Genomic DNA, 24,442 nt, shown 5'->3' on the forward strand with positions numbered 1-24,442 from the left:
CCAACACCAACAATGCCACACAGGCTTTTGAGTAGCTAAACTACGAAATACGATTGGCAGATATAATAAAATAACTTTATTTCATATAGAGCTTTTCTCCCAATGGGACCTAAAGCGCTTCACAATTACAGTATAGTGCGCAGCACATAACATTTTTACAGCCACCGTCCCTGCCAAGATGAGCTTACAATTTATGATTTTGCAAAAAACAAAAGGAGACGACACCGGGAATTGAACCACATTCCCCTGATTCAAATTCTGTGTCATTGTTTACAGTCTGTGTCTCTACTCACTGAGCCACTCCTGATGTTAAATTATTTCCTAGTTTGTGGATGTAAAAACTTGTCTCCTTTAATTATCTCATTATATTGAACATAACAGCTGCATGGATACATACCTATGGGTTTAATTAGCTACCCACTGGTTATAGAGCTAGATGGGTTACTTCAAAAATCTAATCTTATTAATCTGTCCCTTGGGTTGCCCGATCTTCTATAGGACATCAACTGTGGTAGTCGAAATGTCTCTGAAATGTTCTCATCTCTCTGTAAAATATACCAATTCTTTTTAATTATTGATTCAACTTTTCTTGACACGGGAATATGTGGTTCCACTGGTATCCTTCCTGTCACTGATGTGTGTGATGTTGTAGCCCATAACAATTTATTCCTATCTGAAGAAAGAGCTGTAATCTTTAACATCTGTAGTTTTCTTGCGGAATAACTACGTTGCACAAACGTATTAATCATCTGGTTTGTCCTATTGTCCAAGACACTCATCACTTACATTTCTACAAACCCTAAGTAGTTGACTATAGGACAAAGAATTTTGATTAACTTTATTAATACAATATTCTTTTGCCCTATAACTAATTGCTGTGTAGTTTACTGACACCAAAATGGTTAGAGTATTACAGCTATTTTAAACCCATTCGTTCTCTTATGACCCCTTTCCCCATTTTACCATAGAAAACAATGCACAGCAGCCATAAAAAAAAAAAGTAATACCTATTTTCTTATTTTTAAGCTTGGAGGCATTGTCGTGGATGTCACCCTAAGAGAACATTCCACGCTCGTCACTTTCTCAGATTATCATGTTGGTGCAGCTCCGTTTCTTTTAATTAACCATACGAAGTCAGAGACTATCGAATTTTACCAGAGGTAAGATATGAAAGCATAACTACTTTTAGCTGGTTTTGGTACTTTTTTTTAAGGAACCACCATGAGAATTCATCATGGCTTTTATTATTTGTGAGTGTTCAAGATCAAATTGTCTATTTAGCATTGATGATAATGTTATAGTGCATATAACCAACATAATGAGAATTTGCAGGCTCAAGGGGATAAAGGGTGTTTCCACTTGGTCTGTGTGTTCTACTTCGAAAACAAATGTCATTACCACTAGCCCACCCATGTGTGTCTAAGTTAATGTTGCATGGTGCCTACTGCGCATAGGATTAAAGCTGTTTTCGATTTTCCACCCAGTATTGGTGTTTCTAAGGCCTCGGACACGCTTACCGCTGGGGCGCTGAGGCTCAGGGAAAGCGGGTGCTTTCCCTGGCCTTGCGGTTGCTTACCGCAAGCGCTCTCAGCAGGCCGTCCGGAAGCGGGCCGGGGGCGGGCGCGTCACTGGCCGGGGGCGGGCCAGTGACGTCACGGAGCTGGTTCGCCCTCATTGGGCGAACCGCTCACGTGACTGGCCTGTCTCGCCGGCAAGCGGGGGAATTTTAAATTCCCCTAAGACCTGCGCTTCCGCAAGCGCGCGGAAGCGCAGGTGAGCCCCTACTAAAGCCGCTCTAATTGCGGCTGTAGGGACTCAGTGCTGAGCGGGAGCGCGCGTCAGCACGCTTCCGCCAGCAAGCGCCAAACATGGCCAAGGCCTTATGGTACGTGGAGGAGATTAGAGTATATTAGGAGCAGACAGAAGTCTTTAGCTTCTGAAGTGATGGGTGATGATCATTACAGTACATATTTATACTTATTACTGGAGTACATTGCAACATATTGATTATTAATGGAGGAATATTATGCTGCTTTAAATTCCTCTGCTACTGGTTGCTGCTGCTGCTGCTTCCATTTCAATTCCGTCCAGTGCTGAAGGGGACTGAAATACAAGGACGTTGCTGAACATTACCTATAATCCAATCCTTGCTCTTTGCCTTTCTCCCATTGGTACTGTATTATTATTTGCTGTACAGTGGAGGGTTCACTTTTTAATTCCCCATAACGTATTTTGTGTACCTGCTTGTAGTTACTACCAACTTGACATTGCCAAGCCAGTAACTAACCTAACACTGAAGAGACCCAAAAGGTCAAAACAGCTGACTGAGTATGTTTACTACGAAGGCATTTATTTATCCCAGGCTGGGCTGAAACGCTGTTTAATACGACAGGCATAAGCTTAGAGGGGTCCAAGTTAAAGTGGATAAGAAGCAAAAAGTGACAGTGTTCATTTGCATGTCATTACCCAGAATCCCTGGCTGCAGTGGAAGAATTCTATGCTGAGAGATTATAGGGAAAGTCAGGTGTGTGAACCTGTGCTCATAAGTGATATTTATATTTGCCTTTTTCCTGACAAAGCATTACAGTGGTTACTGAAAGAAGGCTAGGTATCCTTACTGAAGTTTTTTTTGTGCCTACCACTTGTTTCAGCTCTGTTCAAGTAGATAGAGACAGTCTTCCGCCAGGAAAAGCTGTGTTCTACACTTGGGAGGACCCAACAAGTCAAAGAGAGTTGACCTGGATATGTGGAAAAAACACTGGTAGAGCAACTCAAACAGAAGTCAGTATTCATTCTCTCTCTTTCTCTCTCTTTCTTTCTTTCTTTCTTTCTTTCTTTCTTTCACTGCATGCATAAATGTCAATGTAAAAAAATCTTTTCTTTTCTTTTCCATGTTACCTAATTAATGCTGGCAGGGGTATATATTACATGTTTATGATAAATATGAAAATATCTCAATTTTAAAGGCATTCCACTTTGCTCATTTTTTTGTTGTGAAAAGTTTTGTCTTTGCCCTTCCTCCCCCACCTCCTCTCCCACACTCCAAGACGAAGCGCTGCTCCATAGCGTGAAACGCGTTGAGGGGGAGGCTGAGGTGTAGCCTGAGATCTCTGTGTGTGTGATGTCGGAATAAAGCCAGTTCTTCTACTCATACCGGATTTTGCTTGAATTTTTGCTGTCTGCAGTAGCGCCGGATTCTCTCTCCTCTCCTTCCTCCCCCACCCCCTGAAGTTCTCGCACTCCAGCACCTGGTAGAATGTGGGCCCGCAGGACACAAATTGGTGGCAGTGTCAGTGCTCAGACTAAGGCTGTAGTTATAGTGTCGGCAACGTCACGTCAAAAACAAATGCATTGTCGCCGTCATCGGCGCTTATAATGCACGTGACGGCGACCAAGCGACAGCGCTACCAAAAATCTGGTAGTCACTGTTGTTTGATTTTTTTCGGCGACGGTCTCTCCTTGTGGCCAATCAGAGAGCTCTGTCCCTCTGCCTTCCCCTTTTATGACGTCACAGGCCTTGTAGCCAGTGACGTTGCCCAAACTAGAATTGCAACTATCGCAAAGGCGACAGGTGACGTCATCCGTCGCGTCACCGTCGCCGGCACTATAATTGAAATATATAAGTGAAACTTCTTTGCTGGCACATACAGAGGTTTTATAGGAAAAATCCCTTGTTTTGTAACAGACGCTACTGCTGGCAGAAGAGGCCATCAGTGACAACATGGGAGGGAGAGGAAAGACTCTCTCTCTCACACACACACACTGACTGACACTCTCATACACACACTGACTGACACACGCACACTGACTGACACACGCACACTGACTGACACACACACACACACTGACACACACACACACACACACACACACACACACACACACACACACACACACACACACACACACACACACACACACACACACAATGAATTCACAGTTACTATAACTATAGAAGTGCAAATAGCTAAAATCAAATTTCTTAACGTTTTGGCACGGAAATTGTGTTTTGATTTTTAATTAAAAACATCACCATCACAAATACAATTTCTGTGATAAAAGACAAAGAAGTTTCACTTAAAATGTGTGTGCTTGGCACACACACCTTTTTTTGTGTGTCAAACGAGCAAAGAAGATCCTGGGAGCTGGTGGGTTGCTGGACGTCAGGGTCCATGAATGAGCCCTGGGGACCCCCTCCCACCTGATACAGATAAGATTTTAAAAATATATATTAATTTGTGGGATATGGGGTAGATCACTGCTCTAAGCCAACCTACTCTGTTCTGTGCCTCAATTGTAAAAACAGTTAAATGTATCAAAATAAGGACTGTGATAATTATGCAAGATAATGAGTTATTTGGTCATTTGTTTCACTTTATACCTTTTGTAAGCAGGGCTGTTTCATTGAGAAGTATAATAAATATAACATGTTTTTGTCTCGCAGGACAGAGTTGAATATCTTAGGATGGAGGATACTGTTGTGTACTTTGTGTCCTTCTTGGAAGGCTTGCAGCGGATTGTGCTGTTCACGGAATATGAAGATGTATTCGAAGTGACATATGACAGCGAGAAAGCAGAGTTAGCGGAGCAAGAAATTATAATTTCATTGTCAAATGTTGGCATTTCTTTAGTGAATAATTATTTGAAGCAAGAAGTATCCTACATTGGGATCACCAGGTAAAGTAGGTTGGACTATTGGAAATAGTCAGTGCGTGTATGTAATTAAAACAAATCTTCAAAAAATTACACTTTTCATATTCGAGAATATATTAAAGTTGGAAAGGAGGGAGTAGGAGAATATGGTACGATGCACTTTATTGGACCATATAACAAGCTATTGAAAGCTTGTAACTTATCGACTATCTGTACTTGGAAAAAAAGGCCCAATAAGGCCACTCACAGTTCTTTATACAAGAACATAGCATTTTTATAGTTGTTTCATTTCCCTAGCGATGCTTATTACTGCAATCCATTTGTATTATTTTTCTTGGAGTTTAAAAATAAAATAGCTTTTTGTGTAACCTTTAAAATCCCAATACAGTTTATCATTGTCCCCCTCTAACTCTGTTACTTCTTACATGATTAGTGTACAAGTCGTTTTAACATCCTTCCTAACTGGCTGGTCTGTGCCTTTTATTATATTCTCTACATTAGAGGTCGTAAAGTAAAAAAATGACCCTTTCACTTCAGGCCATACACAGATGCGATTTGCAGAGTAGTCAAATGGTTAAAACATGATTTTTTTCCCCCCAGTCCTAATACCTATATGATCTTCAACTTTTTGTTAAGAAAAAAGCAATAATGATTGCATTTGATTACAAGCCAGATGTATGCTTAGAGCATCAGGTCCTTCCATTTTGGAGAGTGAAGAACTTCAAATGACCCCAATATAGTTAACACAAAACTTTATTTTGCTTTAATTCAGCAACCTCATGTTTGTTTTCGCCTATAAGATGACGCACACATTTAGGATCTAAAATAAATCCATAACAAAACAAACTATTTATTTGGAAGGAAACAGCAGCTAATTTTTGGCCTCCACAAAAACACAATTTATTAGACTATCATCTCAAGAGTGCAACATCACCTAAAAAGAAATCGAAGAACAACTGCATGAAGTATCGACAAAGGAAAAAAATAAAATCAATAGGTCACTTCAGAGTTGTCTAACAATGGATTTGTAGGCAAACTCATTGCGCAGGTGCTAAATTGCAGTTTTTGCCTTGTAAGAATAAGTTAAATAGCACCAGTTATGTTTTAGCGTCCAATTTAGAGTTGGATTACTAGCTATATTTAATTTAAGATCACTTCTAATTATGCTAATCAGACTACACTATAAGAACCCAACATTTGCAACACATATTTTCTGGATCCATGGCTGCAATTACTCTGTTGATGTGCAGATGCTACATGGCACTACTTTATATTCTTGAAAATAGACCAAGGCCCTGGACAAAAAGGGAAAGGATTGAGAGAGATAGAGTTAATGTGTTTAGCATGCCTCATACTAAGAACTTCCAGAGGTACCTCACATTATCTTGGACATTTTGGAGCTTATTCACATAGAACCTAAAATATATATTTGAAAAGCTATCGGCTCCACTGATCAAACTACAGGCTGCAGAGCTTCCTTCTGCTAAGCTCAGCTGTTGTAGACAGATCAGTCCCCGAAAACTCACGTTTTTAAGGGTATGTTCTGATGCAATGAAGAGCAAACGTTACACTGGTGTTCTTATTCGCCAGGAATAACGATGGCTCAGCTCTACACTTGAATGCTGCAGTGTTTTGTTAGGACACCTGATTGACTAAATACTTATTTCATAATTCTTCACAAGAACTGGGGGAAAAATGTGATGTTACAGAAAACAAAAGATGATATTTGTTTTCTCTGAGTATTGAGGGACTATTGCCTAAATTTTGTTTTTATTCTGACGATTTTTTTATTTTTATTAGTTCTGATGTTGTTTGGGAAACAAAGAAGAGGTCAAGGTGGACCCCACTGAGCATAAAGCAGACGGACACATTAGAAGAAGCCTATAGGGAATACAGTAATTCTGCTCCAACAGACAATAAAATTGTTGACTTGGATCCCAATTGTCAGGTAACATTTCCAGTATATGTTAATATGCTAGTGATATAGCACAGTTGGTTGGGTGTTCGTAATAGTGCCATAAACAAACATCAAATTAATATTCCTTTTTTTTGTATTTTTTTTACTGGGCCCATTACACAAGTTATCTTTTTGTTTTTTGCTTTAAGAAGAGCGATGTGCAATCATTAGATAATGTAGCTGGCAGGAGGGGAAGAATTAGAGCTGAATATGTAGGAGTCATTAGGGTTTGTAAATTGTCATCCCTCAGAAGGTGAAGCAAATAACCAATCTATAGGTGCACAGAAGAAACAGAAAGCAGACAAGTTCATTGATGATTTGGGGCCAGATCCAGTGACGTCTGTAAGATAATTTTATCTTAATTAAAATACAAAGTTAAAGACTGCTTTGCTATCTTGAAGTAGAAGGAGCAGTAAGGACGTGGTGAATTCGCTGCATACGGAGGAGTGGGAAAGTGTTCTAAAAAGTTCTAATATATGTAAATTAGCATTTTACGCTAAGATACAATGTACACACTATTAATTTATCTCCAAGCCGTGTGTCACTGGGCCAAGTGATTTTTTTAAATTTAATTTGCCCTGTAAAACTGGCCAGATGGGCTAAGATGCAATTATTTATTTATTTAAATCTCAAGCTTTGTTCAAGAGATCTTAGCATTTAAAATATTAAGTGTCTGGGAGAATAAATGAAGCTCTCTACAGAGGCCAGTACATTCTCTAGGTTTACCATGGTGAACTCGCAAGGTAGAGATTAAAAAATAACTATGATTTGTTACACTAGAAAAACATTTAGAAAAAAAAAGCAGGATATGTTTTGGGGGAAGATATTAAAATGATACAAGTAAAACTCATATTAACGTGTGTGTGATGAGTGGGAGGAAAAAAATCACTATTTTTAAAAATTTCCTTTTTTCTTAATTGGAACTGGGGCTAAAAAATGCTATTCTTGGCTCTAGGGAACCTTTGGTTTCCATGATATTTACTACAGTATTTCATGTGCCGGTAAAATGAAAGTGAAATCAAAGCTGGCCTCTGGGGTCATCCATTAGGAAGCCGTGATGTCCTACTTTAATGACATTGCAGCTTCATATTGACCAATGGGAATGATGCTTGAATTGTGTCCATATTGATTTTCCAAAAGGAGCCAGAAATATTGACACATGGAAAAGGTACACATTTGAAAAACACGGCTCTACTGTATATAAACATAGAATTTTAATTGCAAATATGAACCACTGGGTCCACCAAGGCTCTCCTTTCCCTATCTGTTGTAAAACAGTAGACACGATTTAATCTTTGGCTTTCTTTCATATTTGGGAAATAAAAATATCACTTATGAGCACATTCACATGTCTCACAGGTCTGCAACCCTGCTGTTCCCCATTATCTCCTAGCATACAATGCTTCTACTGTAGCAAGGGATTCTGGAAAATGACATGCAAATGAGCACACAGTGTCACCTTTTACTTCATGTCCCCCCTCCCCATTCCATTCACAGTCCCCCCTCCCCGTTCCAGTCACAGTCCCCCCTCCCCATTCCATTCACAGTCCCCCCTCCCCATTCCATTCACAGTCCCCCCCTCCTCATTCCATTCACAGTCCCCCCTCCCCGTTCCATTCACAGTCCCCCCTCCCCATTCCATTCACAGTCCCCCCTCCCCATTCCATTCACAGTCCCCCCTCCCCGTTCCATTCACAGTCCCCCCTCCCCGTTCCATTCACAGTCCCCCCTCCCCATTCCATTCACAGTCCCCCCTCCCCATTCCATTCACAGTCCCCCCTCCCAATTCCATTCACAGTCCCCCCTCCCCATTCCATTCACAGTCCCCCCTCCCCATTCCATTCACAGTTCTCCTCCCCATTCCATTCACAGTCCCCCCTCCCCATTCCATTCACAGTCCCCCCTCCCCATTCCATTCACTGTCCCCCCTCCCCATTCCAGTCACAGTCCCCCCTCCCCATTCCATGCACAGTCCCCCCTCCCCATTCCTGTCACAGTCCCCCCTCCCCATTCCAGTCACAGTCCCCCCTCCCCATTCCAGTCACAGACCCCGCTCCCCATTCCATTCACAGTCCCCCCCTCCCCATTCCATTCACAGTCCCCCGTACCCATTCTATTCACAGTGCCCCCCCTCTGTTCCATTCACAGCCCTCCCCATTCCATTCACAGCCCCTCCCCCTCCCATTCACAGCCCCTCCCCATTCCATTCACAGCCCCTCCCCCTCCCCATTCCATTCACAGTCCGTCCCCCTCAACATTCCATTCACAGTCCGTCCCCCTCAACATTCCATTCACAGTCCATCCCCCTCCCCATTCACTGGTCCCCCCTCCCCATTCCGTCCCCCACTCCCCATTCACAGTACCCCATTCCGTCCCCCACTCCCCATTCACAGTACCCCATTCCGTCCCCCACTCCCCATTACATTCACCGTCCCCCCTCGCCATTATATTCACCGTCTCCCCATCCTCCATTACATTCAGTCTCCCCATCCTCCATTCCATTCATTCCTTCTCCCCCTCCCCCATCCCATTCAGTCCTCCTACCCCCTCTCCACCACCATCCCATTTCACAGTCCTTCCTCCTCTCTCCCCCGTCCCATTCACAGTCCTTCCTCCCCTCTCCCCCGTCCCATTCAGGAATAAAAACTTTATTTATTTCCAAATAAACCAAATATTTTTTACATGGGGCACCGCCTTTAAACACCCTAGAGCACTGGTTCTCAACCTTTTTTCTCTCGAGACACACCTATTCATAATGCTTAGTTGCCACGTCACCCCTACAATAATGTACACACACACACACAGACACAGAGAATCCTCACCTCCCTATCCCTTTCTGTACTGGCCATGTTGCTTCCTCTTCTGCTTGACCCTGCCCCCAGGCTTCTCACACCATCTATTTCCAAGTGACAAAGGCGCTTCAGCACTGAATCCATTAAATATATATGTTCATAACACAGGACTGGATAAAGATATGGATAACTGCATGAAGATAGTAAAGTCCCCAGGTGGGCCAATGTACCCTGAAGTGTAAGGCTAAAAAAACCCATCAAACCCCCATTGGGATGGTCCCTGGACTCACATTGAGCAATCATGAATAAGAAAGTACTCACAGAAATCTCTTAATCCTGAAGTCCTGGTAGGCGTGCTGCCTGGAGTGGAGAGGTAAACATGAAGAACAAGGTGGTTCTGATACTCTTTGATAAAGTGTTTTTTTGGAACACGAAACGCATAGGAGGGTTAGTGCCTCCACTTTTTTAGATGGATTAATAAAGAATTATTTTTAATATCAATTGTTTGGGACCCACTTTTTGGCTGCTGCACCAGAACCACCTTGTTCTCACACCTCCTGACTGACTGCTGGGTATTGCAGCCAATCAGAATGGAGGAAACTGTCCGGCCCCCTAGCAACTGCCCTGCTTTCTCCCTGCTGTGGGAGATCAGGCAATACCCGCAGCACAGTTTTAATCCTCTCATGCCGCCCCAGGGTGGCCTGGAACTCCGGTTGAGGAACACTGCTCTAGAAATGATTGTGCCAGCTTTTTATTTTGCAGTTTGAAGATTACAAAAAGTTGTGTATACAAATGTTGTATTCATTTGCAACTATTTCAATGCAAGATTATGTAGGTATACATTTAAAGGCAGTGCTGAAAGAGATGTGTAAAATGTCAAGCATAAGCTAATAGGGATCCATGTTAAAATGGATAAGAAGCAAAACGTGTCACTGTGAGTACTCATTTGCATGTCATTACCCAGAATCCCTGGCAGCCGTGGAAGCATTGGATGCCGAGTGATTATGGGAAAGGCAGATTTGTGGACTTGTCTGAAATATGTGAATTAGATCATGCTTTTTTTTTCTTCCATCTTATGTTATATTTTTTCCATTTGCTTAAAATTTCTACAGGTTTGCTTAACGCCTAGTTTTAGTGGCATGCAATTTTTACAACCAAATGTGGCACCTGTGAGAAGAAGTTTTCTGCCTGCTCTGAAGGTAGAGTACAGTGCCTCTGCACATCAGACATCTATCAGAGTGCAAGTCTACAGGGTACAGGTAAGCAGAACATAAATACTAGGTTCTGATTAGCGATGTAAACATGATTTATCAGTAAAATTAACTTTGTACGCGCACAGTTTGATTTGTAATTTATTTAAACCATAAGTCAGAATGAGTTGAAGGATAGGTTTGCATTTTGGCGGTACAAGTGCAATCCCGTGCACTGAAACTCTCAAGGTTCTTTACCGCTTGTAATACTGACTGGACGAACACGGAAATATTGCATACATTATGTTGTCCTCAAGCTTTTGCAGGTGCATTCACTAATAATTTTCTTTAAAAAAAAAATTATACTCAAATAGATACTGTAAAGAGAGGCTGTATTTCTGTTGCAGTAGCTGCATTTTTTAAATGTAAAGGCTGGAGCTGTTTTGAGGGGCAAAAAGACACTTTGTCTTCGTTTGCTGCATTATTGAGATTTTCTATCGCGCATAAATTGAAGTACTCGGAATAGATCTTTGGACCTAACTTTGAATATACTGTATTGCATTATTTATATAGTAAAGAATAAATGTGATTTGCACTTGTAAAAATGGAGCATATGTGCATGCACCTTGAAATCCCCCTGTACAGCTGGTAGAATGCTTACATGCTGTTGACCTATTTCCCCATCTTGTCTTTTCATAACCCATACCATTTTAGATACAAAACCAAATTCCTGGAGCCATATTTCCTTTTGTATTTTATCCTATAAAACCTCCAAAGTCGATCACCATGGATTCAGGTTTGTCCATTAAACATTAACTTGATTCAGAATTATTTTACAGTTTCACTTTTCAGGCTAAATATTTGAATTTGTAATAATAATAATCGTTGTCTTTAGATTGTTAGAGATATCCCAAAAGCCTATAATTAGAGTAAGATAAAGCTCAGCCAGCAATTTAAGACGTATTTCTATAGCTTGCCTTGCTGGCTTTATTTAATATGTCACTGTCTTGGACAGAAGTAAGCTTGGGTTATTATGCATCCCATATAACGGCACATAAAGGTTCCTTAAAGAGTAGTTCCCTTTTATACATATACAAATAATTTAAATAAAAGGGGTGTAGGTTGAACTTCTCCTTTTAATATACTTTTAAGACTGGAAATATTTTGTTAGTTGATGTGGATGGTGAATTTCAGGATCAAACCTTAAAGTATTCGATCCCTTAATTCAGAGGGGGGGGGGCTCTTGGTTGTTTGTTCTGGGCTCCATGTGCAAGATGGCAGCACCAACTGTACCCCCTGCTGATGGGTATCGGTTTGTCTTTACCCATTTTTCCTAGTGAGCTTTTTCTGCCTTTAAGGTTCACAAATTATTGAGTGTCCTACGGCCATGAGTGTTCATCCCTATGTGGCATAATTAGTTGGCTACAAATATGGCCCAAACGTTCCTACAAAAGAGCCTGAACAGTCCATTTGGGAGTACATTCATTATCACAAAGACCGCTAAACAATGGCACTCAAAAAAAAAAAAAGATTTGTATGGGGCCTAATTATAACTTTGTCCTACAGCATGCACAAGTTATTTAATAGTGTTTTAGCTACCGAGGCAAAAGAAAATCACAGAGCCTTTGGACTTTTTGTTTTATTTCAGATTAATGGGCAGAGCAGTAGCGTAGACCTAGACCTGCTGTATTTCACTTTTGGCAAATGTATATAAACATTGGTACTGTTCATATTTCCTTGTGTCACACTCTATATCTGTGTCAAATGGTGCAGTTTGTGCGTTAATGCATGCAAACAATCCTCCGTTAGGAAGTGATTATCAGAGCTATTCCTACTCATTTCAAAGTCATGCTCACTTGCAATATTGTCTTACCACCGAAAAAAATGCTTAATTTTTATTGAGTTTTGTTGCATTATGTAAATTCAATAGAAAAAATGAGCAATTCACTGATTAGATGGGTTTACTTGGATGGCCAAACTGCCTAGTCGGGTATTATAAATTCAGTGTTATGTATGGGGCTGTTTGCTTACGACCATTTGTTAAATCAAGCATGAATACAGAATGTAGTTTAATAAGCTGTTTACCTCCACTAACATTGCTTTATTTGCAGATAAACTGTGTCAGTTTAACTATGTGGTTTCAAATGTTGAACTACTAATAGAATATACCTTCTAAAGTCCTATTTTCTGACATCTTTGCAGAACCAAAGCCTTTCACAGATGTCAGTATTGTCATGAGATCTGCTGGACATTCTGAAATAACACGCATAAAGTAAGTGTGTTTTGCAGATTTAGAGATGTAACGCTGCTTCCCCCCTGCCCTTCTGGGAGATCTTGCCTAAGCTACAGGTGTTGTGGTGCTTGTTACCTGTGAGGGTCCAGGAGATGCTGAGGGTCTGCGATGGTATGGGGAAACAGGACAGTCTTTTAGTGATCCTCATATTCTTATTGTGGGTTCATCAGCGCCTCCAGTCGCAATAGGCTCGAGGGTTCCTGGAGACAGTCCCCACCACGACAGACTTCTCTCATACTCCTACCCAATAGACTGTTACTTGGGCAGGAGTATATAAAAAGGATTCTTTATTTGTGCAGCCACTGCAGTTGGTATTACAGCGTATGCATGGCATGGGTTTGTCAGGGTAGGTCCCAGACGTCTGAATGGTGCCTGACCTCTTGCAGTCTTGAGGCCTTGTCCTCTGCGCAGATTTGGGCTGCAGGTCTCTACCCCAGGAGGGGGAAGACCTTGACTGAATACAATTTGGAACAATTCCTCCCTAAGGCACAAGGGGGGAGGACAGAGTCTGCACCATGATTGGCTGTACACAGACTCCGTTCACCTCCACCCCTTTCATTCAGAGAGGCAGCATGAGGGGGGGAGGGCGGGTGCTAAACCCACAGGATAGTCTGTCACTGTCTGTAGCTATCAGAACTTATGTGACAGGAAGGCAGAAAGATAGTCTGGACCAGCCATGGCTATATGGAGTTAAAACAATAGCTGCAAATTGTAGTTTCAACTAAAACTTAATTATTTTCCTTTTCTCTCAACATGACCACAAACCCAGTAAAAAAAAAAAAAAAAGTGTTCTCTGAAAAAAAAGTGAAATTTCAGATTCGCTGAAATATTCCATTTGAAAAAAAAGTGAAATTTCAGATTCGCTGAAATATTCCATTTGTGTTTAAATTACACGAAGTAGCCCTGGCTGCATGGTAGACAATTCTTACAATTCGTAAAAGCCTAAAACGGGGGAAAGGAGTTCCAGGACTGCTCGCAACCCTGTTTATCTTTGATCTTACTATATATTTCTGAAACCGTCGTATGTGTCTGTGTCTGTATGTGTCTCCCTGTGTCCCCTAGGGGAAATCGCATTGGACCTTTGGCCTGTCACTCCGCCTCAGGCCAATGAGATGTTTTCCCTTGGCCCGCCCGCCCCCACACACACCACTCCATTGGCCTGAGGCGGAGTGACGGGCGTCCCGCCTCAACATATGGCCCCAGTTACTCGCCTCAGGCCAGGCCCCAGGCCCCACACAGGAACACACAGGCCCCACACAGGGCGCTTCCTGCCGCCTCCAGCAGCCGGGCGGCACATCGGGGGACCAAGCGGTCCGCCCGGGGCGGAGGGGGGGGAGCGAGCCCCGAGTCACGGGAACGGGTGGGGGGGCGAAGAGCGAGTCAAGGGCAACTGGGGGAAGGGGGGAGCGAAGAGCGAGCCCCCGAGCCATCGGGGAACCCAAGAAGGGGGAGCGGCCAGCCTCCGAGCCAGCGGGGGGATGGACGCCCGGACGGGGAGGGGCATGCGGATACATAAATTATAACAATACATATGGCCCCTGCTCTCCACCCCCCACTCCCCACCCTCTACCCTCCCCCCCACTCCCCCTTTCCCACCCACTCCCCTTACCTCACCCCCACCCCCTCTCCCCTTACCCACCCCACCCCTCTCCCCTTACCCACCCCACCCCCACTTCCCTTACCCCCCCTCACCCCCCCCACTCCCCTTTCCCACCCCCCCACTCCCCCTTAACCACACCCCCACTCCCCTTACCCACCCAACCCCACTCCCCTTACCCACCCCCCCACTCCCCCTTTCCCACCCCCCCACCACTCCCTTTCCCACCCCCCCGCCACTCCCCTTTACCACCCCCCCGCCACTCCCCTTTCCCACCCCCCGCCACTCCTCTTTCCCACTCCCCTTTCCCACCCCCCACTCCCTTTTCCCACCGCCCACCTCCCTTTTCCCACCCCCCCACTCCTTTTTCCCACCCCCCCACTCCCCTTTCCAACCCCCCACACCCCTTTCCCACCCCCCCACCACTCACCTTTCCCACCCCCCCGCCACTCCCCTTTCCCACCCCCCCACCACTCCCCTTTCCCACCCCCCCACCACTCCCCTTTCCCACCCCCCCCCACTCCGCTTTCCCACCCCCCCGCTCCCCTTTCCCACCCCCCGCTCCCCTTTCCCACCCCCGCTCCCCTTTCCCCCCCCGCTCTCCTTCCCCCCCCTGCTCCCCTTTCCCCCCCCCGCTCCCCTTTCCCCCCCCCGCTCCCTTTTTCCCCCCGCTCCCCCTTTCCCCCCCGCTCCCCTTTCCCCCCCTGCTCCCCTTCCCCCCTGCTCCCCTTCCCCCCCGCTCCCCTTTCCCCCCCCCGCTCCCCTTTCCCCCCCCACTCCCCTTTCCCCCTCCCGCTCCCCCTTCCCCCTCCCGCTCCCCTATCCCCCCCCTCTCCCCTTTCCCCCCCGCTCCCCTTTTCCCCCCCGCTCCCCTTTCCCCCCCGCTCCCCTTTCCCCCCTGCTCCCCTTTCCCCCTGCTCCCCTTTCCCCCCCCGCTCCCCTTTCTCCCCCCCCGCTCCCCCTTTCCCCCCCCCCGCTCCCCTTTCCACCCCCGCTCCCCTTTTCCCCCCTCCGCTCCCCTTTCCCCCCCCTCCGCTCCCCTTTCCCCCCCCTCCCTCCGCTCCCCTTTCCCCCCCTCCCTCCACTCCCCTTTCCCCCCAATCCGCTCCCCTTTCCCCCTCCCTCCCTCCGCTCCCCTTTCCCCCCCCCTCTGCTCCCCTTTCCCCCCCCTCCGCTCCCTTTCCCCCCCTCCGCTCCCCTTCCCCCCCCCCCGCTCCCCTTCCCCCCCCCCCGCTCCCCTTCCCCCTCCGCTCCCCCATTCCTCCCCCTTCCCCCCCCTCCGCTCCCCTTTCCCCCCCTCCGCTCCCCTTTCCCCCCTCCGCTCCCCTTTTCCCCCCCCCCCTCCGCTCCCCTTTCCCCCCCCTCCGCTCCCCTTTCCCCCCCCCTCCGCTCCCCTTTCCCCCCCCCCCTCCACTCCCCTTTCCCCCCATCCGCTCCCCTTTCCCCCCCCTCCGCTCCCCTTTCCCCCCCCCTCCGCTCCCTTTCCCCCCCTCCGCTCCCCTTCCCCCCCCTCCGCTCCCCCTTCCCCCTCCGCTCCCCTTCCCCCGTCACGCTCCCCATTTCTCCCCCTTCCCCCCCCTCCGCTCCCCTTTTCCCCCCCTCCGCTCCCCTTTCCCCCCCTCCGCTCCCCTTTCCCCCCCCTCCGCTCCCCTTTCCCCCCCCCTCCGCTCCCCTTTCCCCCCCTCCTCCGCTCCCTTTCCCCCCCCTCCGCTCCCCTTTCCCCCCCCCTCCGCTCCCCTTTCCCCCCATCCGCTCCCCTTTCCCCCATCCGCTCCCCTTTTCCCCCCCCCTCCGCTCCCCTTTCCCCCCTCCCCTTTCCCCCCCCTCCGCTCCCCTTTTTCCCCCCTCCGCTCCCCTTTCCCCCCCTCCGCTCCCCTTTCCCCCCCTCCGCTCCCCTTTCTCCCCCCTCTCTGATCCCCTTTCCCCTCCCACACCCTTCCCACCCCTTCCCCCCCTCCAACCCTTCCACCCCCCCTCCACCACCCCCTCCTCCCCTTCCCGCCGCCCTTTCGCCTTCTTGCCCGCCTCCCCGCCTCTGCCTTTCACCCGGCCTTACTCCGGCCCGCCTCTGCCTTTCACCCACCGCCTCACAGCCGCTGCACGCACTCAACAGACACCCGCCACACTCGACACATACCTGCTGCCACACACACCTGCTGCCTCCCGCCCCTACGCACCGACATCACTGACCCCACCGCCTCACACCCTAGCAGGACCCCCACTCACAGACAGCACTCACAACCCACGCGCCACCTGCCGCCTCACACCCTAGCAGGACACACGCCTCACATTTTTACATCTGTTATGTCACCAAAATATACATTGTACTGTGGTGTGTTTACAATAAACCATTTTTAAACAACATCGTATTACATTTTATTCCATCTTTCTTTTCAACATTATTATCCAACCTTTACAACAAATAGTCACCTATTGTTCCACGATTTATAAATAAGGACTACCTATTACGCATTTACATCCCGGGCAACGCCGGGTCTCTCATCTAGTTCAGAATATAAATCACATCTAACTAAAGATATGTACAGGGTTCTGTGAGCAGGTCAAATTGAAGTCCATGCTTTTATTATACAATTCAGCACAACTAGGCATACTTATATGTATTATGTATTATAAACCTATGGATGTTCAAAACTTTATTAAAATAGGGTTGGTAACTGTAGAGGGTTCTGATAATAACCTCACTGAGAAGTGAATTACTTGTATATTATATGCTCCTAATTGATCCAGATCTTTGTATTGTAAATAGGTATTTCATGGTTTTGATTCAAGAAATGGATCTCCGGGTAGATCTTGGATTTTTGTATGCTCTTGCTGACCTTTTTGCACAAACTGGCGATGTACCCAAAGATCGAGAGGTAATAACATACAACCTTTATCCCTGGATGTTACCTTGATTATCATAACAATTTTCTTTTGTCCTCAATATCCTATTCAGTAATCACCAGGCGCCTTTACTGCATGGTTGCAGCTACTGCCAGTTAGGCTGCGCTTATAGTGACAGCGACGTTGTGGCAAATCAAATGTATTGCCGCCGTCACATGCGCATATAGTAGAAGCGGCGCGATGGAGTGACGGCTTGGTCGCGATTGCTGAAAGTCAAGTCAATTTGATTTTTCCAGCAAATGTAGCGTGATGTCACTGTCACCGACGCTGTCACCAATGTGTCCATTGACAGCTAGCTTAGGATCCTTTGCGTTCTCAAAACACATCAATACTAAAAATATATATATATATATATCGGTCTAATAAAAGTCACAACCTGCAAGTAATTTGGTTTTCTCGACAACTGGGGATATAGCAATTATATATCAATTCATAATGTTGACTTAACTTGTTTGATCAAGCGGAAGTTGTACCTAAACAGGAAGCAAATTCAATGTATTTGGCAACTTTTCTTTCACTGTCATTATTCGGCTGCTATGTAGCAACATATTTTATTGACTTATTTATAACATATTTTACTCCTTGACCCTTCAATGTCACATCACCTAAGATTTTTTCATTTCCCATGTAGTGATGTTCATCCACAGAGATACAGTCATGATAGGAAAAATAAGAAATTAATTGCAGGCGGAAATCTGTTTACACCAAGCATGTCAAACTCGCGGCCCACGGGCCGCATTCGGCCCACAACGATTATCTTTGCGGCCCAGCCAATATTTAGCTCGCGATGTGCCAGGCCTCTGCAAAGCAAGAAAAAAAAAAAAAACTCCCCCCTCTCCTGATTTGGCTGGCACGTGTTGGCACGCTGCCAGAATTATTTTTTGTCCCGCAGCAAGCTCTATCCGAGCTTGCAAAGCCAGGCCCGCTTCTTCCTGCATGGAGCAAGTCAGGTGAGTACTGCTCTATGCCTGCCTTGCTTCCCCTTGCCCTCCTGCTCCGATCCCCCCCCGCTCAGATTCCCCCTGTTCCGATTACCCCTGTCTGTGTGTGTGTGTGTGTGTGTGTGTCTGTCTGTCTGAGTGTCTGAGAGAGAGAGTGTCAGAGAGTGTCTGAGAGAGTGTCTGAGAGAGTGTCTGAGAGAGAGCCTGAGAGAGAGAGAGTGTCTGAGAGAGAGAGAGTGTCTGAGAGAGAGAGAGAGTGTCTGAGAGAGAGAGAGAGAGTGTCTGAAAGAGAGAGAGTGTCTGAGAGGGAGAGAGAGAGAGAGAGAGAGTGTCTGAGAGAGAGAGAGAGTGTCTGAGAGAGAGAGAGGGTGTCTGAGAGAGAGAGAGAGTGTCTGAGAGAGAGAGTGTCTGAGAGAGAGAGAGTGTCTGAGAGAGAGAGAGTGTCTGAGAGAGAGAGAGTGTCTGAGAGAGAGAGAGTGTCTGAGAGAGAGAGAGTGTCTGAGAGAGAGAGAGTCTGAGAGAGAGAGAGTCTGAGAGAGTGTCTGAGAGAGTGTCTGAGAGAGTGTCTGAGAGAGAGCCTGAGAGAGAGAGTGTCTGAGAGAGTGTCTGAGAGAGAGAGAGAGAGAGAGAGTGTCTGAGAGAGTGTCTGAGAGAGTGCCTGAGAGAGAGAGTGTGTCTGAGAGAGAGAGTGTGTCTGAGAGAGAGAGTTGTGTCTGAGAGAGAGAGTGTGTCTGAGAGAGAGAGTGTGTCTGAGAGAGAGAGAGTGTCTGAGAGAGAGAGAGTGTCTGAGAGAGAGAGAGAGAGAGTGTCTGAGAGAGAGAGAGAGTGTGTCTGAGAGAGAGAGTGTCTGAGAGAGAGAGAGTGTCTGAGAGAGAGAGAGTGTGTCTGAGAGAGAGAGAGTGTCTGAGAGAGAGTGTCTGAGAGAGAGATAGAGTGTCTGAGAGAGAGAGTGTCTGAGAGAGAGAGTGTCTGAGAGAGAGAGTGTCTGAGAGAGAGAGTGTGCCTGAGAGAGAGAGAGAGTGCCTGAGGAGAGAGAGAGAGTGCCTGAGAGAGAGAGAGAGAGAGAGAGAGAGAGTGTCTGAGAGAGAGAGAGAGAGAGTGTCTGAGAGAGAGAGAGAGAGTGTCTGAGAGAGAGAGAGAGTGTCAGAGAGAGAGAGAGTGTCTGAGAGAGAGAGAGAGAGTGTCTGAGAGAGAGAGAGAGAGTGTCTGAGAGAGAGAGAGTGTCTGAGAGAGAGAGAGAGTGTGTCTGAGAGAGAGTGTGTCTGAGAGAGAGTGTGTCTGAGAGAGAGAGTGTCTGAGAGAGAGAGAGTGTCTGAGAGAGAGAGAGAGAGTGTCTGAGAGAGAGTGTCTGAGAGAGAGAGAGAGTGTCTGAGAGAGAGAGTGTCTGAGAGAGAGAGTGTCTGAGAGAGAGAGTGTGCCTGAGAGAGAGAGAGAGTGCCTGAGAGAGAGAGAGAGAGTGCCTGAGAGAGAGAGAGAGAGTGCCTGAGAGAGAGAGAGAGTGCCTGAGAGAGTGCCTGAGAGAGAGAGTGTGTCTGAGAGAGAGAGAGTGTCTGAGAGAGAGAGAGTGTCTGAGAGAGAGAGAGTGTCTGAGAGAGAGAGAGTGTCAGAGAGAGAGAGAGTGTCTGAGAGAGAGAGAGTGTCTGAGAGAGAGAGAGTGTCTGAGAGAGAGAGAGTGTCTGAGAGAGAGAGAGTGTGTCTGAGAGAGAGAGAGTGTGTCTGAGAGAGAGAGAGTTCCTGAGAGAGAGAGTGTCCCTGAGAGAGAGAGAGTGTCCTGAGAGAGAGAGGTGCCTGAGAGAGAGAGTGCCTGAGGAGAGAGAGTGCCTGAGAGAGAGAGTGTGTCAGAGAGAGAGAGTGTGTCTGAGAGAGAGAGTGTCTGAGAGAGAGAGTGTGTCTGAGAGAGAGAGTGTGTGTCTGAGAGAGAGTGTCTGAGAGAGAGAGAGAGAGAGTGTCTGAGAGAGAGAGAGAGAGTGTCTGAGAGAGAGAGAGTGTCTGAGAGAGAGAGAGAGTGTCTGAGAGAGAGTGTCTGAGAGAGAGAGAGAGAGAGTGTCTGAGAGAGAGAGAGAGAGTACCTGGGAGGAGAGAGAGTACCTGAGAGAGAGAGAGAGAGAGAGTGTCTGAGAGAGAGAGAGAGAGAGAGAGAGTGTCTGAGAGAGAGAGAGAGTGTCTGAGAGAGAGAGAGAGTGTCTGAGAGAGAGAGAGTGTCTGAGAGAGAGTGTCTGAGAGAGAGAGAGTGTCTAAGAGATAGAGAGTGTCCTGAGAGAGAGAGAGAGTGTCTGAGAGAGAGAGTGTCTGGGAGAGAGAGTGTCTGGGAGAGAGAGAGAGTACCTGAGAGAGAGAGAGAGTGCCTGAGAGAGAGAGTGCCTGAGAGAGAGAGAGTGCCTGAGAGAGAGAGAGTGCCTGAGAGAGAGAGAGTGCCTGAGAGAGAGAGAGTGCCTGAGAGAGAGAGAGTGCCTGAGAGAGAGAGAGTGCCTGAGAGAGAGAGTGCCTGAGAGAGAGAGTGCCTGAGAGAGAGAGTGCCTGAGAGAGAGAGAGAGAGAGTGCCTGAGAGAGAGAGAGAGAGAGAGAGTGCCTGAGAGAGAGAGAGAGAGAGTGCCTGAGAGAGAGAGAGAGAGAGAGTGCCTGAGAGAGAGAGAGTGCCTGAGAGAGAGAGTGCCTGAGAGAGAGAGAGTGCCTGAGAGAGAGAGAGAGTGCCTGAGAGAGAGAGAGTGCCTGAGAGAGAGAGAGCCTGAGAGAGAGAGAGTGCCTGAGAGAGAGAGAGTGCCCTGAGAGAGTGAGAGTGTCTGAGAGTGAGAGTGTCTGAGAGTGAGAGTGTCTGAGAGTGAGAGTGTCTGAGAGTGAGAGTGTCTGAGAGTGAGAGTGTCTGAGAGAGTGTCAGAGAGAAGAGAGAGAGAGTGTGTCAGAGAGAGAGAGTCAGAGATGCCAAGTGTCAGGAAGAAAACATTAATTTTATCGTTGTTCTTGTTCTTTTTTTATACTGTATGTTTCTATGAAAATTGAAGTTTTTGTTTTTTTGCGGCCCACATAATCTTAAACCTTGTTTATTTGGCCCGTGTTAGCCTATGAGTTTGACATGCTTGGTTTACACCAATCACTTATTACAAACTACTATAGTTAAGGATTCTATTTATTTCTAGTTTGCCGATTTTGGGAGTTTGTCATTAAATTCCTTACAAATACTTTTCCAAAGGTGGAGCTTTTCAAAAAAGATATGGAGTCACTCCAGGCAGAATTGAGCACAGTGTCCTCAACAGATACATCTCTGTTTAGTTTATATGAATTTTTTCATATTTCTCCAATAAAGGTAAGTAACTTTAAAAACTTGACACTGACAATTAAATTACTGACACGTACGGTAGTAATTCCTTGTCTAAAAAGTGGGGTATTTCACAAATGTGAATTACCAAAGCTAATAAAAATGTTTTACTTGGACTCCTTTACCAACTTTTTCCTTCCTCCACATGTCTTTGCTTATTTTTTTGTATTTACAATAACTCTTTTTTTTCAGCAAACACCAAAGACCCAATATTTATTTGAGATTTCTTTTCCTCTGCCCGTTCCCCTCTCTCATGCTTTTAGTCCACTTTCACCTTTTAAAGAGGCAATCCACCAAGTTGACTCCTACAGCCCCTTTTTTCTTTAAAGAATGGAAAGCAAGAGACCCCCAGAGCTGATCCACACTATTTTCAGCTCCAGGGACCCCCTGCTCCCTGAGATACTTACCTGTAAAAGTACCGGTATCCTTGTTCTTTGAAAAACCACCGTTATGGTCAAATAGGAAGCTGCAACGGATGACATCACGGCTTCCTATTGGCCGGCAGGACACAGCAGATTTAAAGCACCACTTTATTTCGTATAAGAGGAGACTGAAAGCCGGTACTTTTACTGGTAAGTATCTCTGAAACCGGAGCGTATCCGGAGCTGAAAATAGTGAATTTTCCTATGTAACCTGCTTTTTCTGCAATAAGGACGAGTAGATGTGTGAACATCTCTGAGCGTGAGCAACCCCATTTCCTTTTCTTCCTTCTCCAATACATCTAGCTTCAATGAACATTTGTAGGTGCTGATTATTTCAATGTGTTTAATAGATAGCTTTTCTAGTACTTATACCACTTTCCTTTTTTTTATTATTTGTCCCTGCTTTTATTAACATTTACGTTGTTCTTTATAAATGGATATTTCATTTCAGTTGCACACAACTAGAAAGCAACGCAATAAGCTGTTTGTGACTCCGTTTTTTTTCCCCTTCAGTTGCATTTAAGTTTTTCCCTTAGTACTGGAGGAGACGATGGGAATAAAGGAGAGAGAGAAAAGGAACTCATTCCTGTTCAGTCCCTGAACCTTCTGTTGAAGAGCATTGGTGCCACCTTAACAGATGTCCAAGATGTTGTATTTAAGTATGTTTTCATCCATGAATTATTCGTTACATTTTCCTTGGTTATAAGGGCAATTCAACTTTCTACTATATGCTAAATTACTGGTTGTTATTTATCATTTCTAGGCTGGCTTATTTTGAACTTCAGAACCAGTTTTATACTACACAAGAGCTCCAGTGGGAAGTAGTCAGGCATTATTCAAAACAAGTGGGTATAAATCTTTGTTGATGTGATTATCATTAGTTATTGAAATACTAGTAAATGTTAACATTATTAAAACCATGATTACCAAAATAAAAAATAAAGCAAGATAAAGCATTTTCACACAGATACATGTTGTGAGGCCTTTCAATTGACCAACTATGAATATTGCTTTTATACAGTACATCAGCGGTGCGCAAACTGTGGGGCGCGCCCCCTTGGGGGGGCGCAAGATTATGTAGGGGGGGCACGGGCTGCTTGCAGGGAAACCTGGGGCCGGGCAGAGCTTTGCACGGGCGGCCAGAAGCTCCGTGCTGCTGCTTCTATGTGTCTGTGTCTTGCAGAGGGGGCGGGGCTTCTCTCTGCACACAAACAGCCCCTCCTTCTCTTCCTGTCTGCTTCCCGCACCAGTTTTCAGCAGCATGGGGGGTTGGGGGATCGGATCATGTCGCCCCCCCCCCCCCCCCCAGGTGAAAGTGTGTGTGTGTGTGTGTGTATTTGAGTGTGTGTGTGGGGATTGAGTTTGTGTGTGTGGGGGGGGGGGGATTGTGTGTGTGTGTGGGGGGGGATTGAGTTTGTGTGTGTGGGGGGGGGATTGTGTGTGTGTGGGGGGGGATTGTGTGGGGATTGTGTGTGTGTGTGGGGGGATTGAGTTTGTGTGTGTGGGGGGTGATTGTGTGTGTGTGTGGGGGGGGGATTGTGTGGGGATTGAGTTTGTGTGTGTGTGGGGGGGGATTGAGTTTGTGTGTGTGGGAGGGGGATTGTGTGTGTGTGTGTTGGGGGGATTGTGTGTGTGTGTGGGGATTTAGTTTGTGTGTGGGGGGGGAGGATTGTGTGTGTGTGGGGGGATTGTGTGTGTGGGGGGGGATTGTGTGTGTGGGGGGGATTATGTGTGTTGCGGGGGATTGAGTTTGTGTGTGTGTGGGGGGGGATTGAGTGTGTGTGTGGGGATTGAGTTTGTGTGTGGGGGGGGGTTGTGTGTGTGGGGGGGGGGATTGTGTGTGGGGGGGATTGAGTGTGTGTGTGGGGGGGATTATGTGGGGATTGAGTTTGTGTGTGGGGGGGGTTTGTGTGTGTGTGGGGGGGGATTGTGTGTGTGGGGGGGGATTGTGTGTGTGTGGGGGGGGATTGTGTGTGTGTGGGGGGGGATTGTGTGTGTGTGGGGGGGATCGTGTGTGTGGGGGGGGATTGAGTGTGTGGGGGGGGGATTGTATGGGGATTGAGGGTGTGTGTGTGGGGGGGGATTGAGTGTGTGTGTGTGTGGGGATTGAGTGTGTGTGGGGGGGTTGTGTGTGTGGGGGGGGATTGATTGTGTGTGTGTGGGGGGGATTGTGTGTGCGTGTGTGGGGGGGGATTAAGTGTGTGTGGGGATTGAGTGTGTGTGTGTGGGGGGGGGGGATTGAGTGTGTGTGTGTGTGTGTGTGTGTGTATTGAGTGTGTGGGGATTGTGTGTGTGTGTGTGTGTGTGTGTGTGTGTGTGTGTGTGTGTGTGTGGGGGGGGGGATTGAGTGTGTGTGTATGGTGATTGATTGAGTGTGTGT

General features: G+C 46.5%; 1 protein-coding gene across 2 annotated transcripts in view; it reads left to right on the top strand.

Moving 5' to 3' along the window:
* VPS13A (vacuolar protein sorting 13 homolog A) overlaps positions 1-24,442 on the top strand; it is a 211,547-nt gene that overhangs the window by 161,294 nt on the left and 25,811 nt on the right. For both annotated transcript variants that reach the window (XM_075598717.1, XM_075598726.1), the window contains exons 52-62: positions 1,027-1,160; positions 2,652-2,781; positions 4,445-4,677; positions 6,454-6,601; positions 10,515-10,661; positions 11,307-11,388; positions 12,795-12,864; positions 17,250-17,358; positions 21,515-21,628; positions 22,576-22,721; positions 22,826-22,907. In XM_075598717.1, coding sequence (XP_075454832.1) covers positions 1,027-1,160; positions 2,652-2,781; positions 4,445-4,677; positions 6,454-6,601; positions 10,515-10,661; positions 11,307-11,388; positions 12,795-12,864; positions 17,250-17,358; positions 21,515-21,628; positions 22,576-22,721; positions 22,826-22,907 — 1,395 coding nt within the window. The remainder of the gene's footprint in view (positions 1-1,026; positions 1,161-2,651; positions 2,782-4,444; positions 4,678-6,453; positions 6,602-10,514; positions 10,662-11,306; positions 11,389-12,794; positions 12,865-17,249; positions 17,359-21,514; positions 21,629-22,575; positions 22,722-22,825; positions 22,908-24,442) is intronic.

Source organism: Ascaphus truei, chromosome 1 (genome assembly GCF_040206685.1).
Source record: "Ascaphus truei isolate aAscTru1 chromosome 1, aAscTru1.hap1, whole genome shotgun sequence".
NCBI classification, from domain to species: domain Eukaryota; kingdom Metazoa; phylum Chordata; class Amphibia; order Anura; family Ascaphidae; genus Ascaphus; species Ascaphus truei.